Source organism: Sciurus carolinensis, chromosome 11 (assembly GCF_902686445.1).
Source record: "Sciurus carolinensis chromosome 11, mSciCar1.2, whole genome shotgun sequence".
NCBI lineage: Eukaryota > Metazoa > Chordata > Mammalia > Rodentia > Sciuridae > Sciurus > Sciurus carolinensis.
This window is the reverse complement of record NC_062223.1, coordinates 28,282,423-28,302,552: the sequence shown is the minus strand read 5'-3', so window position 1 is coordinate 28,302,552 and position 20,130 is coordinate 28,282,423. Positions and strand designations below refer to the sequence as shown.

General features: G+C 34.5%; 1 protein-coding gene and 1 pseudogene across 1 annotated transcript; both read right to left on the bottom strand.

Moving 5' to 3' along the window:
* Positions 1-778: 778 nt before the first annotated feature.
* LOC124959348 (olfactory receptor 5D13-like) lies at positions 779-1,729 on the bottom strand. The gene has a single exon (XM_047517863.1). It carries the CDS (start codon positions 1,727-1,729, stop codon positions 779-781), a length of 951 nt encoding a protein of 316 aa, XP_047373819.1.
* Positions 1,730-13,804: 12,075 nt separating this feature from the next.
* LOC124959347 (olfactory receptor 5D18-like) lies at positions 13,805-14,763 on the bottom strand (annotated as a pseudogene).
* Between the last annotated feature and the right edge of the window lie 5,367 nt (positions 14,764-20,130).

Below are 20,130 nucleotides of genomic sequence, written 5' to 3'. Positions count from 1 at the left end.
GTACAATTACATGGGAGGACAATTATACCTCATCAGTCAAATTCTCCAAGGTGTATGTATGTGGTTACTATGAAGAGGTCACAAAAAGCACAATGCAGGTAAGGATTACACACATTATGGAATACTCGTATGTTGTACCATATATTAAATGTACATAATTATGACTATATGTTGGAATATGTATATACATATCTATAAGGGCTTACTTAAGCTAAGTTATATGTAATTATATACAGTATATATAATAAAATAAGTAATTTCTAACTTTCTATAATCAGTTTCACTAGGATAACAGGATAAGATGCATCAGTATTTTTTCTGCTTTTGCACATTTATCCTTAATAGGTCTACAGCAAAAGTTCTTCATGAAAGAAAAGTTGCATTTTCCAAGAATATCACTTTTTTTAAAGGAACTGGGTTAAGAAAATCTCATCGATATCTCCTACTAATCTCCCTTCTCTTTTCCCTATATTATTGAACAAGTCATAGAGAAGAATTTTATCCTGAAATATCTAATCTCAGTTTTCATGGACAAATACCAAGAAAAGAAATTGCTAGGTTCTTTGAGAAATTTTTCTATAACTTCATATAGCATTTTACAACTGTCTTCAAAGTCATTTTGTCTTTTACCCTCTGAAATGTATGAGCATTCCAGTTGCTCACCATTATGTGGAATTTCACTTGCATTCATTTTCAATTATTTGTTCTTTTCTAACTGGAGGGTCTGAATTTTAGTCATTCATTTTTTTTCAAATATAGAATAATAAATATAAGAATATTATGTTGTGTGCCAAAAAGATTTGGTGACAACTAATTTTCTGAAAGTGTCCTTCACATCTCTGTTCCTAAGACTGTAGATCAATGGGTTCAGCATGGGAATCACCACTGTATAAAACACAGAGGCTACTTTAACTGAGAGCCAAGAAGTCTTGGGACTAGGAGCGCAGTAGAGGAACAGGATGGTTCCATGAAAGATGGTGATGGCGTTCCGGTGGGAGACACAGGTGGAGAAGTTTCTCTGACGCCCACTTGTTGAAGGTATCCTCATAACAGTGATGAAAATGAACACATAGGACACAGTGATAATGATCAGGCTGCTCACCTCATTGAATACCACAATAATGAAACATAGCATCTGGCTGATATGGGGGTCTGAGCAGGAGACAGAAACAATTACAGGGTGGTCACAGATGAAGTTATTTATGATGTTAGATTCCCCATATGACAGGGTAAGAAGAAAATATGTGAGTGTCAGGGAGCATACCAAGCCCCAAGAGTAAGACCCAGCCACCAGAAGAACATAAAGCTTCTGAGACATTATAGTGGTATATAGCAGAGGGTTACAAACTGCCCCAAAATGGTCATAGGCCATGGCTACTAGCATGAAAGTTTCTATACCTGAAAAAATGCAAGCAAAAGAAAATTGCACGATACAACCAGAGAAAGGGATGGTTTTCTCTTTCACAACCAGGTTCTCCAGCAATTTAGGTGTAACTACAGTGGAATAACAGCAATCTACAAAGGAAAGGTGGCTAAGGAAAAAGTACATGATCGTATGGAGTTTGGGGTTGAACATGATGATTATTATCATCCCCAAATTTCCCACTAGAGTGACTGCATAAATGGACAAGAAAACTAGGAAGAGTGAAATCTGGAGACCTGGGTATTCTGAGAAACCCAACAGATTAAAAGTGGGCCTGCTGCTTCGATTTCCTTCAGAAGATGTCATAAATTCTGTGGGCTAAAAAAAAAAAAAAATACACAAGTTATTCCTGAAAAGCAGAACTAATAGGAAAAAAATGGAAGGAATAAAGAGGTGGCATGTGTGAAGAGTGACTTAATTTAAGAAACCTGGTACCCAATTAAAGCAGCAGCCGCACCTGGCAATTTCTTAAGATAGGAATTCCCCAACCCCATCAACCTTCTGAATCAAAAACTTTGGGATGATGTCCACACTTTGTGATTCTACCAAGCCCCCAGAGGATTTCTACCTGCACTGAAATGTGAGAAATACTAGATAACAACTTATTTAAAAGTCAACCTTTTTTAGTATTGTTTTTGTACTGCTGAAATATAAATTTATGGCTCAAAGTAATCACAAAAATTGAAGCAAAGGAAGCAGAACAGAAGCAAAGAGCCCCTTGATATGATTTGAGGAAGGACACTAAGGATCGCAGAGATGGCTCAACATCACTATTGGCAACCCAGATATGTTAGTGTTAATTGCTTTTGCATTTTATACCCTTCTAGACATGATACAAAATCAAATGACCATAGAATTTAGTCGTTGGACTGTATAGATTCCATGATGCAGTGTAGATTCCATTCTATATGATTCTGTAGAATTTGCTACAGAATCTCATCTATGACATGTTCACACTGTCTCCATTCAAACTTTATCAATGCATGCTGTCTCCTTGGGTATTTTTATGTGTCTTTTATTGAGACATTGAATCAACATTTATTATTTTTTAGAGGTTTTCAATTAAATTTTTAATAACTTTATTAATATGCTTTAAGTCAGGTATATATTTAATATTTAATATAACTGATTACATATATATGTATATAGATAGCCTAAAGAACTGACTTAAAGCACATTAATAGTTATTTTACTTTAAATGTTAATGAAATACATATATATACATAGATCAGTATTTATATATTCATAAATATACATAGAACAGAAATATGTTACTGTCACCAACAATATTTCCATACAAAATATATTCTATGATACAATGAAAATTGTATAATAAAAACTGCACAGGTACTTAACCAAAGAAACAACCCTTTCTTTAAGGTGAGGCAAACTTGGAGGAGAGGATGAAGTATAAGCAATGGGCAATTTACTGAGTGGTCTTGATATGAAAGAAGAAAAAATGAGAAAAGAGACATAAGGCAAGAGCAGAAATACATCTCTAGATTGTATTCCATTTTTTTGGCTTTATGTGGAATAAGTTTCTCAATGTAGACGTGACTCCATGAGTTCCTACTCTTACATGACAGCAACTCAACACAGAACATCTATTAGGAGTGGGTTTTTCCCATAGCCAGTGGGCCTGGGTGGGCAGACTTGAAATATCCATTATTTCTTAGACAGTTTTAATACATAAATTTTCCTTCAAAATGTGAATATACTAGTAAATTCTGTTACTACTACTCTTGATACATGGCATATTTTGTAGGTCAGTAACAAATATATACTCAGGAAAAGTCTTGGTACTTAAGTCCTAGCAATTTCCAATGGATTTTTAAAACATAAATTGTTCAGGATTAGGCTTGTACTTAAATCAGAACTAGATCTAGGGGAACTCACGATCAACAAACATCCCACAAACTTTCTGTGACTTTCTCCATTGATCCCTGGTACTACCACTGCTGCCAGTTTCTGTAGTAAACAATTTAATTTTGAGAAACACTTTATGCACTGTGAGTGAAAATCAAGGCAGCCCTGGCCATAGGAAGAGACCTGTTTAATTTTATAGAAATCTATGTGAACTGCACCCCTGTTTTCCACCTGCTTTGAAAGACCAAAAATAAATGAAATGACCTGAAACCTAAAGTTTTTGATTAATTCACTAAGAATTTCTTCTTAAGACTAATGAAGGTCAGGTATTTCTGTCCACGGTGAGTAAATATTACTTCACAGAGCAATATGCATGAGGTTTGTTACAAAAGTGGACAGTAAAATAACAGTAAAATGGCATTTTACAAAGAAACACCTGAAAGTGGAACACATAGTCTAAACTCTGCCAAACTCCAGGTCTTATTCATGTCCCCAGACTGTGGAGATAGCGGCATCAGGGAATTATAATTGGAGTGGGCTGCCAAAACGTACAATTAGTTGAAACAGTTTTGCATCATTGTGATAGCTGTTTTCTTCTGAAGCACTAGGGATGATTACATTACAGTATTTATTCCATTAACTGCTTTTGGGTATTGAATTAATGAAATAATAAAAGTTCACTCACTAAAGAAAAAACACAGACTTCACAGTTTGTCCATAACTAAAAATAATATCCCATTGCCATTTTGATTTGCATTTCCCTGATAATTAATAGTACAGAGCATTTTTTTTTCTTAGAAATTTAGATCATTTGTATGTCTTTTCTGCACATCTACTTAAGCTCTTAATCCAATATAAATTGTGATATTAATTCATTATTTGTTATTGAATTGTAGGAGCTTCTTATTCCTTATATATTCTGAATATCTCATCAGATTTAAAGTTTGTAAATATTTTCTTTGATTCTATTTTCCTCTCTGATAAATCTCTAAGATTATTACTCTCATCAACTATACTTATTTCAGTATTTAAATTTCCATTTGGATTCTTGTTTTTCAAAACTAAACTCTTTTTTATAGCTTTAGTGTATTTATTTATTTTTATGTGATGCTGAGGATCAAACCCAGTGCTCAAACATGCTAGGTAAGTGCTCCACCACTGAGCCACAACCCCAGCCCCCATTTAAATTTTTAACACCGGTTACTATATTTTTATTCTATTTCTATTTAGTTTTTTTTTTCTTAAGATAAACACTCTTTTTATTTATGTCAGCTTATAGTGTCCTAAACATTTTAAATGTTTGATTTTGTTTTATCTTTTTTATGGTTTAGATATTAGGCTTCCCTGAAAATCTCATGTGTGAGATAATGCAAGAACTTCAGAGGTGAAATGATTGGGTTATGAGAGCCTTAAACTAACAATGCATTAATCCACCTATAAGGACTAGCTGGGAATAACTATAGGCACCTAGGGTGTGACTGAATGAGGTGCTTCACCAGGGACGTGCTTTTGGGGTATATATTTTGTCTCTGGTGAGCAGAACTTTCTTTCTGCTTTCTGACTCTCAAGTCCTGAGCTGCTTTCCTCTACCACACTCTCCACTATGACATCTGTCTCACCTCAGGTCCAGAGTAAAGGAATTGGCCATCTGTGGACTCAGACCTCTGAAACCATGAGCCCCAAAGAAACTTTTCCTTCTCTAAAATTGTTCTGGTCAGATATTTTGGGCACAGTGATTAAAAAGTTGACTAAAATAATGTTCTTATTCATGGAATGTGTAGTTGATTTATGAAATATTTTGAAGAAGTTTTGAGGAATTCTAAACCTATTGTACACTATTTTGTATATAATATTGTATATTATTTCACAGGCTTCTTTATATTTCTGTCTCTCTCTTTCTCTCTCTCTCTCTCTTCCTTCTCTCTCTCTCTCTCTCTCTCTCTCTCTCTCTCTCTCTCTCTCTCTCTCTCTCTTTCCAGAGACACATATTCATGTACCACAGATAGACACATATTCAAGGGAGAATGCAGGTTTTCTCAAGAGAGAACACATCTTTGAAGTAAAGCAAGAAATACACATTTAAGAAAGAACCAGTGCCGTCTTCAGAGAAAGAAACTTTTGGGGTGAAGCAAAAAAATACACCCAAATAAGAATGCAGGCCATCTCCAGAGGTAGAGACTGCCCTTCTCCTATCTTTTAATGTACTTTGCAAATTTGATTAAGCACTGAACATTATGTTCAAAACTCAGGTGTAAAGATAGCTTGAGGTCTCAAAGCATCTAATCAGGACCAAAATGTCTCTCCTTCTAAGTTACTTAGAGCACAGGCTTTTCAGTACTCTTTCACCCAACCTTCAGGCCTAGCATTTTCTGGTCACTGAAATGAACCACATCTCAGTAAGTGTGGTCTATCACATTATCATTTTTATACCTGTGGCATCAGTTCAGGGTTTCAATCTGGAAATTTTTCAACTCTGGTTACCATTAAAATTTAACCCGTTCCCTATATGTGTCCATGTGACCATAAAACTTGTAGCTCATACATTCTGTGACTGATTTCCAGGGAAATGCAGGTACAGGTATCTGGCTCTTCTTTCTGGGATCCTGGCTTATTGTCAAAATTGGCCTACTGTACATTCTTCCTTGAATTATATAAATTCATTTTTCTACTGAGTGGACATGGTAACTGTAATTGGGTAGAAATCATACTACTTCATATACTTCATAAATATTTCAAGTATATAAAAATACTAAGTCTCTTTTTCTTATTTGAGGCAGAGTTAACTAAGTTGCTTGGGGCCTTGCTAAATTGCTGAGGCTGGCCTCAAATTTGCATTCCTCCTGCCTCAGCCTCCTGAGACAATAGGATTACATAATGCCCCACCACACCCGGGGATATCATTTTCCTTTAGAAAGGTGGCAAAACCAAATTTGGTGGTTCACTCCTATAATTCCTGTGATTTGTGGAGCTGAGTGAAAGGATTATGAGTTTAAGGTCAACTAGATTAACCTAGCAAAATCCTGTGTCAAACTTAAAAAGTAAGAAGTGTGGCAAATTCTACAATATACATAGCATGCAAACTACCAAAAACAATTGAAATGTGAGCTGAGGATTTGTTTTTTGGACCCAATGGCACTTTCCCACTGAACCACATTTCTAATGGTTTTTTGAAAAGTATTCACTGAATTGCTGAGACTGACATTTGGAAACAGTTGAGTCTTAGAAGACCTTGAATATTGCCTTTTGATCTATTGTTTTTCTGACACATTCATTACTTTTTTAGATACTTTTTCCAATGCTGTGACCAAAAGACCTAACAAGAAAAATTTCAGAGGAGAAAAAGTTTATTTGGGGCCTTACAGTTTCAGAGTTCTCAGTCCTTAAATGGCCAACTCCATTGTTCTGGGCCTAAGGTAAGTCAGAATATCAATGGCAGAAGTACGGCAAGGGAAAGCAGCTCAGGACATGATAACAGGAAGCAGAGAGAGAGAGAGAGAGAGAGAGAGAGAGAGAGAGAGAGAGTGAGGAGAGATCCCTTCACCATGGACAAAAATGTGGAATGCCCCCAAAGACCCACCTCCTCCAGCCACACCCAACCTGCCTAGGGTTATCACTCAGGTAATCCCTATTAGGGGATTAATGCATTGATTGGATTAAGACTCCTGTAGACCAATAATTTCACCTTTAAAATTCCTTGCATTGTCTCTCACATGACCTCTTGGGGGACAACTCACTTCTAAACCACAGTCCATAGATAGCCATCTATTCTAAAGATGATGAGAGATGGCTGAGCAAACCCACAGTCAGCAGCAATGTGCTGTGAAGCAAGGCTTTCCTAAAGTACATAGCATGCAGCAGAGCCACATCAGGTTGCCCACAGTTTCTAGAAAAATAATTAATTGGACTCTTAATTATTGACTATGGAATGGTTTTAAAGAGTTGCTGAGGCAGTAGTTTTGAGTGCTCCTGAGACTCACACACTTAAATGCTTTTTTATGACATTCTTTGGCATCTTTAGAGCACAAGACATAAACAGTATTTTATTCAGTGAACAGTATGTGACAATGGAATATGCATCTGGGTAAAAATGAAGGAGCTAAGCAGTGTTGACGCTGACTGCATCTCTGCTCTGCTGGTGTTCACTCTCCTTGGTTAGCTTCCTGTAAATGCTCATTCCAGAACCTGGGTTGAAGGAATGTTCACTCTTTGTGTTGTGCTTATCTGTAGGTGGAAGGCATCCACCCCAGGACGAAAGAATCAAACCAGGAAGAGACATTTAAGGCCCCTTTTGTGCAGTAGCTTACAACACATTCACCAACTTCACATTGTCTAGGGCGAGTCACATGGAATTATTCTGTCTACCTGCTGGATGAATGCAGACAACAGAACAAATAATGATGGTGACTATATCTTTATCCTCTACCCAAGTCTCACATCTGCCACAAAATGAATGTGAGGAAATTCATAGGGCAAAATATAAAGAATTTAATGCACTCTTGAATATAATAGAGTAGAAATTCTCCAGAACTTCAAAGGATGATGAGTATGGTCTTAAACAATTACAAAACCATTATTTAAAACAATTTTTTTTAATTCTAAGTTAAATTTTTAATTTTAATTAAATTTGATTTTAAGCTAAAATTTAGCTTTCTCCTTTTCAAAGGATATTAATTATTGAAAAATAAAGCAAAATATGAAAATGTTTTATGTTATAAACAGAAAAAGGAGTAATATCCACAATACACATAAAACAATTGCAAATGGAAAATAATTCAAAGGGTTGGTAACATGGCATACAAAGACAATTTGGAAAAGAAATATGTCCATGGAAATATTAAAATATGCCAACCTCAGTAATTGCAAATATTTAATCATGATCTACAATGAGTAAATTATTAAACTTCCACAAGTCTGAAAATACTAAGAGCTGATGGAGTAGATTATGACTTTGGAATATTCAGACATTGCTATTTATTACAAATTAATATAATCTTTTTGAAAAAGTGGAGCTACATATATGTGCACAATACTTGTAAGTTATAAATCTCATTCTCATGGAGATTTCCTCAGAAAACTTGGAATGGAACCACCATTTGACCCAGTTATTCCACTTCTTCGTTTATATCCAAAAGACTTAAAATTAACATACTACAGTGATGCAGCCACATCAATGTTTATAGCAGCTCAATTCACAATAGCTAAACTATGGAACCAGCTTAGATGCCCATCATCAGATGAATGGATAGTGAAAATGATATATATATATATGTATATATATATATATATCCAGGAAGCAGAGAGAGAGAAAGAGGAGAGATTCCTTCACCATGGACAAAAATGTGGGATGTCCCCAAAGACTCACCTCCTCCAGCCACACCCAACCTGCCTAGGGTTATTACTCAGGTACATACATACATACACAATGGAATATTACTCAGCTTTAGAGAATATTGAAATTCTGGCATTTGCTGGTGAATAGATGGAGTTAGAGAATATCGTGCTGAGTGAAATAAGGCAATCCCAAAAAAACCAAAGGCTGAATATTTTCTCTAATAAGTGAATGATGATATATAATGGGGGTGGGAGTAGGAGGGGAGAGAAGAGTGGAGTAACTTTAGATTTTATAGAGGGAAAAGAGAGGGGAGTATGAAAAATGGTCGGAATGAAACAGACATCATTACTCTATGTACATGTACATGAATGGCATAAATCTACATCATGCACAAACATAGAAAGGAAAAGATGTACTCCATTTGTGTATAATGAATCAAAATGTGGTCTTTAGAAATTAAAACAATAATTAAAAAAAAGAAAAAAGAATAAAAGCCCTTCCATCCCCTACAAAAAAAAAAAAAAAAAGCTAAAGAGGGATAAGATTGTACAACTATAAATATATACAAAATCTTGAGTGATCTATAAAGTCGGAGAGTATATAAAGTATGATACATGAAAAAAGCAATATATCATTAAAAGGTTTTTGAATAGGAAATATCATTTACTATTTTGAGGGAGATATCTTTAGATAGTGAATCTCTATAACAGGTGCATCTTTATTGTTAAAGTCTTAATTTTGGCTAATGCACAAATGGGGAGAAATAGTCAGACAATGATTTTTTTAGTACTGGAGATAGTTTTACTCTGATCTGTTTGGGAGTTACACAATATTTCCTTAAAAAAGCACTTCTGTATGTATTAAATTTTAATTACTGATACAAGAGAGGCAAATGCCATGTTTTCAAAGGGACTGATTTTCATTTTAAAATAGGAAAAGCTTAGATAATTCTAACAATTTAGGAAAATGAAATAAACAGATTGTATGTTTTACAAAACAATGGGTAATCTATGATTAATTAATTATGAAAAGTAAAGAAAAAGAAATGCAGGGAAATTTTATATTAACTACTATAATTTAAATGCATTATTATAATGATTTTGAGAATGGAAAAATGAAGAAATTCCCAATTTTGTAGATATAAACAATATGAATTATTGGCAGATACATAGAAGTTGGGTAGGAAGAATTAACCTTTTTTTTTTTGATAACAATGCTCATATTCTTTATTCAAGATTTTGGGGGGTTTACAAGGAATTAACAAAAGCAAAAAGATGAATGAAGATATTTGGAGCTGTATTATTTATAAGAGCAAAAACATGGAAACAACCTGTGTTTGAAATTAGAAAACTTTAAATATCATAGTACATTAAAATATAGTTATATTAATATACCTAAAATAACTATGTAGATTTTTTTTTTATTTTATTTTGATTCATTGTACACAAATTGGGTACAACATATTGTGTCTCTGGTATTACACAAAGTAGAGTCATACCATTGTGTAATCATACATGTACATAGGGTAAATGTTTGTCTCATTCTATTATTTTTCCTTCCCCCACCCTCATTTTCCTCTATACATGTCATCCTTCCTCCATTCTTTCCTCCCTCTCACCCCTGTTATGTGTCATCATCCACTTATCAGAGAAATTGTTTGGCCTTTGTTTTCTATTGGCTTATTTCATTTAGCATGATATTCTCCAACTCCATCTACTTACCTGCAACTGTCGTAATTTTATTCTTCTTTATGACTGAATAATATTCCATTGTGTATATATATCACAGTTTCTTTATCCATCCATGTACTCAAGGGCATCCAGGTTGGTTGGATAATCTGGCCATTGTGAATTGAGCTGCTATTAACATTGATGTAGCTGTGTCACTGTAATATGCTGATTTTAAGTCCTTTCGGTGTAGACCAAGTTGTGGGATAGCTGGGTCAAATGGTGGATCCATTCCAAGTTTTCTAAGGAATCTCCATACTGCTTTCCAGAGAGGAAGCACCAAACTGCAACCCTACCAGCAATGTATGAGTGTACCTTTTTCCCCACATCCTCACCAACACCTACTGTTGTGTGTATTCTTGATATTAGACACTCTAATTGGGGTGAGATGAAGGTAAAAGACCTCTACAATGAGAACTACAGAATATTAAAGAAAGAAATTAAAGAAAACCTTAGAAGATGGAAAGATCTCATTGGTTCTTGGATATGAAGAATTAATATTGTCAAGATGGCCATACTACCAAAAATGATATACAAATTCCATGCAATTCCAATTACAATGCCAATGATGTACCTAAAGTAATAGAGAAAGTGATATTGAAATTCATTTGGAAGAATAAGAGACCCACAATAGCTAAAGCAATCCTTAGTAGGAAGAGCAAAACAGGTGGTATCACAATACCAGACAATAGTAACAAAAACCGCATGGTATTGGCACCAAAGTACACATGCATATCAATGGTACAGAATAGAAGACACAGAGACAAACCCACATAAATACAGTTACCTCATACTAGACAAAGATGCCAAAAACATACAATGGAGAAAAGAAAGTCTCTTCAACAAATGGTGCTGGGAAAGCTGGAAATCCATATACAGCAAAATGAAACCAAACCCCTATCTCTCACCCTGCACAAAACTCAACTCAAAATGGATCAAGGACCTCAGGATTAGACCAGAGATCCTGTACCTAACAGAAGAAAAAGTAGGCCCAAATCTTCATCATATAGGCTTAGGATCAGACTTCCTTAACATGACTCCCAAAGCACAAGAAATAAAAGCAGGAATCAATAATTGGGGTAGATTCAAACTACAAAGCTTTTTTTTTTTTTTTTTAATCAGCAAAGAAAACAATCAACAATATGAAGAGAGAGTCTACAGAGTGGGAAAAAGTCTTTGCTTCACACACTTCAGAGAGCACTAATTTCCAGAATATATAAAGAACTCAAAAAGTTTACACCAAGAATACAAATAACCCAGTCAATAAATGGGTTAAGGACATGAACTGACACTTCACAGAAGATCTACAAACAATCAACAGATATATGAAAAAATGTTCAAAATCTCTACTAATAAGAGAAATGCAAATCAAAACTACCCTAGGTGATAGTTAACATTTTTCACATAGTTTAAATAACTAATTAGATGGGATGTCATTTATATTTAAAGAGTAGATAAGTTGATGGTGAGAATGTGTAATCAAAGGTAGAATTTTTAAAAATATCATTTAGTATTACAAAAAATATATATGAGTATTAGAAATGAATTGGCAATGGAATGCTTATTTCACACAATAAGACTTTATTACTAAGGTAGTTTTTAATTATAATGGTTTCAACTAATATTCTTCAAATATAATAGTTTATGTTGATGTTTGATTGTTGAACCAACCTTGTATTCCTGAGATAAACAGGAGTTGGTAATGAAATACCATAAATTTCTGAATTTGGCTTGATAATGTTTTGTAGAGAGTTTTTATGTCTAATAATCTATCTATATCTATCCATATACTGGAGGAAAAATATCCATGTAAATTATTCCCCAGAGTCTGTATCAGTTTTTTATAAAAGGACTACCTTACTCCACCTGCCCTCTTTCTTTCCTGCTGTTGTCAGGAAGCTGTCTCTGTACAGAGAGTTGTGACACAAGTGGAATTTACTGGGAAGCTTTAATTCTTTCAGAGATTGCAGCATGTCAGTACTTTTTGTTCAACATCTGACAATGTTGCCTCATTTATTTTTCTAGTTTATAGTTGTCTATTGTATGAGAACCGTCGAGAACAAATCAGTCATGGCCAGTTCTGACCACTATGATGACCTCATGGATTAATCTGATTTAGGGTTACCTTAGTAATAATGGCCTTATAGTGTGAAATAAATATTACCTCCCAAAGTAGAATAATAAGAAATACTTAAAGAAGGTCTAAATAGAACAGGTTCACATAATTCGGAGAAAACAATAATTTCTAAGAGAACAGAAACTGGAAACTGATATCAAGACCTAGGCCTAGCCCTAAACCTAGACATAGATATAGATTTATAGATTATAGAAAGATTTTCTTTAAAGAGAGAGACTTTTTAACCATTTCTGCAAATCCTTTTAACTTCATCATAAGCCTGAGGTAAGGAACCTCTCTGGTTAGTCCTATGCATCTTTGTAGAAACCCCATAGATATTGGGGTTTTCTTTAAAGAGAGAGACTTTTTAACCATTTCTGCAAATCCTTTTAACTTCATCATAAGCCTGAGGTAAGGAACCTCTCTGGTTAGTCCTATGCATCTTTGTAGAAACCCCATAGATATTGTTTGGCCATCAGTGTTCAGTGATTAAATGGATAAAAAACAGTCAATTGGGAAAGACAGGAAAATGACTCAGATATAACTTTCCTATGTTCATATATGAATAATGACCAATGAAACCCCACATCATGTACAACCACAAGAATGGGATCCTAATTAGAATAAGTTATGCTCCATGAGTGTGTAGTATGTCAAAATACACTCTATGGTCATGTATATCTAAAAATAAAAAAAATAATAATAACCAAAAAAAAGTGAATTGGACTTATTTCTTGATATCAATACCTCAACATTTATTGAACCTCAATATATTACATTATACATTACATTTATACTTGAGAAAAATGAGTGACACATAGATACTATCTAATATTTTCTACATGTTGGCTTAAATCAGATAATCATTTCATAATATAAACCAGGGGTTCCTAGTTTAGTTGAAATAGTATAAGAGGAAATGAAAAGTCATGTTTTGTAAAACTTGAGTCAAAAGTGTGAGTTTCAAGGTTTGGAGCATGCCTCCAATTGAGGACTTTTATAATCTGTTTGTTCTTTATTTTAAGAACAGCTTAAAGTTATGCCATGACATAAGGTGCAAACACCAAAATAAATATATCTTCATTTTTCCTTCCCTAGTGTTCAGTGAGGAAATGATGAAGCATAACTGTTCAGAATATCTTCAGATGACGTAGAGATGAGTGCATTCTATTGGTGTGAAAACAGAGAAAATAGTAGCTCAATTTTCACACTGAAAACCACTCTATATTTAATATTCAATTGACCTAAATTATAACCATGTATTATCTTCAAGTTAAAGTATCATCAATAAGTATATGAAAAAAATAATAAGGTTAGGACATAAATAAGCTTTTTAAAAATTATACTGGATGAGAATGCAGTTTGGAGTTTATCAGCCTCCTCAGTGTCTCTTTGACATCTTTGTTCCTGAGGCTGTAGATCAGGGGATTCAGCATGGGGATCATGACTGCAGAAAGTGCAGTCGCCACTTTAACCAGGAGCCAGGAGTTTCTGGAGTGGGGCCCACAGTAGAGAAGGAGGATGATCCATGGAAGATGCTGATGGCAGTCAGGTGAGAGGTACAGGTGGAGAAAGTTTTGCGGAGACCACCCTTGGAAGGCATCCTGATGACAATGACAACAATGAAGACATAGGAGGCAAGGGTGATCAGGAGGCTACATGCCTCACTAAATATAGAAATGGCTAAACATGCCATCTGGCTGAAGGAGGAATCAGAGCAGGAAACGGAGATGATGGCAGAGTACTCACAGCCAAAGTGGTTCATGAGGCCTGATCCACAGTAGGATAGTTGCACAAGGGAATTTGTGATCATTAAGGAGCAGAGGCCACCCCATGTGTAAGTTCCAGCCTCTAAGAAGGCACAGAGCTTGTGAGACATAGCAACTGTGTAGAGTAAGGGGTTACACACGGCCACAAACCCGTCATAGGCCATCACTGCCAACATGAACATTTCTGTAATCACAAACATACAAATAAAGAAAAACTGTGTCATGAATCCATTGAAAGAGATTGTTCTGTCTTCCACAACCAAGATCTCTAACATCTTGGGCATAAATACACTGGAGTAGCAAATATCCAGAAATGAGAAGTGGCTGAGGAAAAATTACATGGGTGTTTGAAGCTTGGGATTGATCCTTATGATCACAATTATGCCCAAGTTCCCCACAAGAGTGACTGTGTAGGTGGTGAGGAACAGCAGGAAGAGGGGTGCCTGGAGGTGTGGGAATTCTGAGAATCTCACCAGGATGAATGTGGACACAGAGCTCTGGTTTCCTGTGTCATGTACCACGTGTACCATGATCCTTTGTGAAGATGTAGAGAGAGGGAGAGAAAGAGAATAAAATTGAGCATCAGAACTTGAGAATTCAGGGAGGAAGAAGCTCTGTAGATGCTCAGTATAAACCAGTGTAAACAAATGTGGTCAGTTCACCCCCATGAGTGGTTCTGCCTCACTGGTGATTCTTATTAGAATGCTCATTGACTTTTTATAACAGAAAATCAGTTTTATCCTTCAGCATTGTAGTTTTCTACAAAACACAGTAGTACCCATCAACATTATTATTTCCTACAATTATTTCCTACAAAGTATTTGTAAATGAATGTGATACTTTGAATGTTCATGATAAATATAAATATAATTATGTAAAAGAAAAAAGGTAGAGCAAACTCAGGGAATCATTGGGCAGATTGTACCAGTTATCAGGTGATGGAAGGGCACAACCTTTTAGAAGAAGAAGTATGATTTAAAAAATAAAAACTTACTTGTAAGCAATCACAGAGGAATACTCAGACAAACTGAGGTGTTTGGGAGGAGAATCACTAAAGCTCATGATTTCAGGACCTACCTTGGCAAGATAGCAAGACCTCATTTCTGAAACAAACAACAGTTAAAACAAATAAACCACAATAGTAAAACTTAGTATGAAATGTATTTTCCAGACATTCACAGCTATATATTGATCCATTGAAATTTTACTTCTTCAAGGCATATTCTATTATCAAAGGTTCATAAAACATCCAAGAGCATCTTTAAATGGTCTGAACAAAAAAACAAAACAGAACATTCCACTGGTTGACTTGACAAGTGGCTTAGTGGGAATACTTCCCTGGTACCTGTGAGGCTCTGGGTTCCACCCTCAGCTCTGCATATAAACAAATTCTACTGATAGCTATGTTCAGAAGAAATATCACCAGCATATTATCTTTTATAAGATCATGAATTCAATCTATCAAGTAATATCCTAAGGAAACATCTGAATATATTCTTAACATTTTCACATTTTTCATTTAACTTACACAGTCTGCTTTTAGTATATAACCTATAAAACAGTTATAAACATCCACTATTTATCATCAACTACAAACTACAAAAAAAGGTACCACTAAAAATCAGTTTCTCATACAAAAGAAAACAGAACCAAAAAGTTCTTTTTTTCCACAACTTTGTTGTGGTAGTCATGGAAAAATGACATAAAAAGATTGAAAAATAGAAACAATATTGTGATCTGTAGGTGTCTGAATATTTGATATTTCATGATACAATCTAAATAAAGGTTCAGTTTTTAGATGATTGTGGAGACCCAAAAAATATGATGGAGCTACCTTGTGCTTATCTGAACTCTGACAATTATTTTACCAGTCTGTAATAGCTGAGAACCTCAGTTATTACATTGGATCTGCTGCTACTCATCCCAGCATATCATCAACTCTACCACCACAACATCCATTGCACACAACATCTGGTGGACCTTGGTCAACCATATTCATTTTATTTCATGTGTTAACACAAAAGGCTCGTCTTTATGTTTAGTCATAGAAATTACATTTGTTTCACTACAATTATACACGTGAAGACTTGGAGACACAATCTGCTAAGATAGCAAGGAAACTTGTGAAAAGCTGACTTTAGGTAAATTAAGTGACCTTTCCAAATATTTGTATGCCAAGATCAGAATAAGATGTGGATCAGTTTAAAAGCAGAAAAATCCTAATTATTTTTGCATATTTTGTGCAGATGTCCTTAGCAATATTACTTTTGTCCTTTCCTTACATAGAAACTCTTGAACTCACATCTAGCGATCCTTCTTCAAAACCTTATAATTGAAAACAACCATGTGCCTAATCATTATAGTCAATTCTCTATTTAAATATTTATCTTAAGGTGTCATTATCAATGACATTTCTGTTTTTAGACTCTAATAACTGTTTCAGTCTAGCGAATTCAAAAAGGAGAAAAAAAGTCGATTCAATCTTTTTCATAGTAGAGACTTTCCATATGTTTTAATTGGTCTTTCTGCTAATTCCTCAGGATACATTTACATTTGTTTATGCTTTTCTTTCATTTATATTTCACAATGATTAAAAAAAATTGGTCATAGAGTTTACTCAGTACTCTCAGTGCATCATTAACCTTTCTGAACAGGTGTCAGCATGAAGCATTCTACTCAAGTCTGGGTGAATTGAAGTCAGAAAACTGCTGTTATTTGCTATGTACCTAACAACTTAGAATTACTTGTGGTTAATTATGTGAAATGAACTCAATTCATTGCAACAGTACAATTATTCAATAATTTACAGGTACATCACAAACCCCAAGCTTATGCACTTTGAATTTTGAGGTCAAAATTGAGGACCATGCATTATAATTATATTTAGTGCCTTGTGAATGTCCTCTGGTCTCCTATTGCTGCCTGCATGACCTTCCATTATACCTGAAGGTATACTTGACACCCATCTTGCCTTAATTTGATACTCTCTGTCTATCCAGAATCCTTCACTATAATTTCAGTTTCCCTTGTTCTTACTGATCATCAGTGATCATTCTGGTGTTCTACACCCAAGTATGATTTTGAAAATGTGTGAAACCTTTTCAAAATGTTGTGTCATTTCTACTTGGAAGAATACCTATATTGTCTAAATCATGTGATTTAGTTTAATAAGTACAGGGGCATAAATAAGCATGGGTGACATAAAGGTTGTCATCTTACAGTTGTTTTGAGTGCAAGGTGTGCACTGTGTATTTATTTGTTTATAAATGATCAGGTTCATAAAAACAATGGGCACCATCATTGCTAAACTAACACCATGGTGATAATTCTGTGAAAACAGTTAGGTGTTCCTTCAGCTAATTAAGCTAAGTACTTGAAGGATTCCTGGGATCATATATATTAATTACCCTTATGTCTAGGGCATTAGATATGAAAAAATAAGTGTTTTTGAGAATTTACATTCTGTAGTCCTTAGTCGTAACTGAATTGATGTCCAGTTTGGACCTCAACTATCCACTAGTTCCTCAATCATGTATTAATCTTAATTTCCCAAAATTCCTAATCAATGTCCAGTACTTTCTGCTCTTTCATTCATGATTTCATATTGTGTCTACAGTAAATTCAGTCAGGAAAAAGTGAAAAGCAGAGAAATTTGGAAGTGTTTCTCCTTATTCACTTCTGTGAACATCTGTCATTTAGCTACAAGGGTATTTGTTACCCATGAAAATCCATCCCAGCTATACTTTAACCTTGAACCCAACAACTTAGTTGTAATTGACAGCTTTTCATCTCAAAAGCATGAAATCGACACAGTTCTATGTGGGTCTCTATGATATCCTCAGGAAGTATTAAATATATTAATTTGTCACTAAATATAATGCTCAAAACATATTATTGTTTGAAAATTTTACTCTAAAAAAATAGTTATTTCCTTTAACCCTCAAAAATGGCCCCAATTTTTCCTCTAGTATTTTATAGTATGTCCTCCTGCAATGACAAGATCCCTAAGTTGCTTTCCCAAGAAAACATTTCTGGTTATCCAAACATCACTATTTTGATTTTTTCTTTTGTTTGTTTTGTTTTCTGGCTCAATTTAAGAGTTATCAAAATATCACAAATATTTCTGGCTCTTATTTATTTTGCATGTGTGTTATTACACTATTTATTAAATACTTGGCACATTTTGCTGTTTTATCTGCATATTCATGTTTGTGCATGGTACTTTCTTTTTCCTGAATTCATTAATGTAAAGGACAAAGTTTACTTTTCATATTTCATTAAAAACCTCTCACATATCTCACACGTTAAAGGACATAGTTTCAAAATCAGTAAAATGGTGCTTGGAACAATGAGAGTAGATTTCTGCACCTTTTATAGCTGAACTTTGTAGACTTTCCTCTCCCTCAAGTCACACAGTTTTTCTTATCACAATTTTTTTCTTCATTTTAAAATATCCCATACAAGAAGAATAAAACAGGCCCAGTATAGAAGCAACTCACCAAACCCCAGACTTTCTTGATATATGCTTTTAAATTGCTGGCTTCCTTGCTAATGTTAATGAGCTGATGCACAATCATCCTCTAAATTACAAAAATTTCTCTAAATTTTTGCATTCCTTTAAAAGCAATGAGTGAGTCATGCAAAATAAAATTCAGTAAAGGATCCAACTCCTGACTTTTATCCAACAGTTAAACATTATTTAAAGGAGCATAGAAATGCCTTTGATAAAGAAACAATCACTGGATTTGTTTTCCATGACCAAATTGCTTGTTTTGTATCTAACTACTCAACTTTGGGGACCCAGACCCTGGAGAATCCATGACAGCTTGTTGTCATGAACTACATGAAAAATAATTAGAGGTAGTTCCTCTTCTATTAGTTAGAAGATAAGTTGTCTAAATCAGTTATATGTTGATCTTCACATTAAATAAACCAACTTACCTCTCTATATTGATTGTTCTTCTAAAAATAATAGGGAAAAAAAAACAGGAAAAGCACAGCCATATCTTCTCTTTTAATTTCAATATAGTTACAGTTCATGTGTGTTTCCTCTATCGTTTGTGGAATATTTGTGTATTTAATTAAAAGGAAACATACTAAAAAATGTATTATACATCTTTTTATACTCCACTCCACAGATCCAATGTGATCCCTACTATGCCTTCACCGGAGAATCAAAGAACTGTGAGAGGTTTGGAGTCAGAATTGTGCTGCAGATCTTTCTTTTTCTCAGCATATGCCTAAAGCTGTAGCACTGACATTTCAAAAAGAGTTAGCATAATTCATAAAATACTTCCTAGAATCAAGGCAGTGAAGAAAAACAGCGATTCCACAGATTGACACATTAAAACACCATGAGACTGGTGACTGACCATGGCACCTTGAGAAACGCACATATTTATAAGCATTTTGAAATAAAACATGCAAATATTAATTGTACAAATTGAATCATCTGGTGCAAGTAATTTGTATTATCCAGTATAGGCATGCTAAAATTAAGCATCAAAAAAAGTTTTCTTTAACAAGTGTGAATTTTTTAAAGACTGTGGCTAGGAAAGATTAAATATTGATTTGGATGCTTGAATGCCAGACCAACACCAATACATTTGGTCTGTATTTCAATTGAAGCCATGGCAGAGATTACATCAATGAGAACCACCATTAAAGTTTAAACAAAGGGGGCTGGGGAGATAGCTCAGCTGAAGTTTAAACAAAGGATTACTTTAAAATCAATCCTCAAGAAAAAACTGCATTTTATATTTATTTTTACTTTTCTTTTTATTTAACATATTGTTTGCATGGTATATAAACCAAAACTAAAAGAACAAAGGTAGGTGAAACTTATGTGGGCACAACAGCAATCATACAAGTTCTACTTTTGAAATTATTATGCTATG

What these genes read in the sequence shown, in the direction of transcription:
- LOC124959348 (XM_047517863.1), bottom strand. Translation starts at nt 1,729, where the DNA reads ATGACATCTTCTGAAGGAAATCGAAGCAGCAGGCCCACTTTTAATCTG.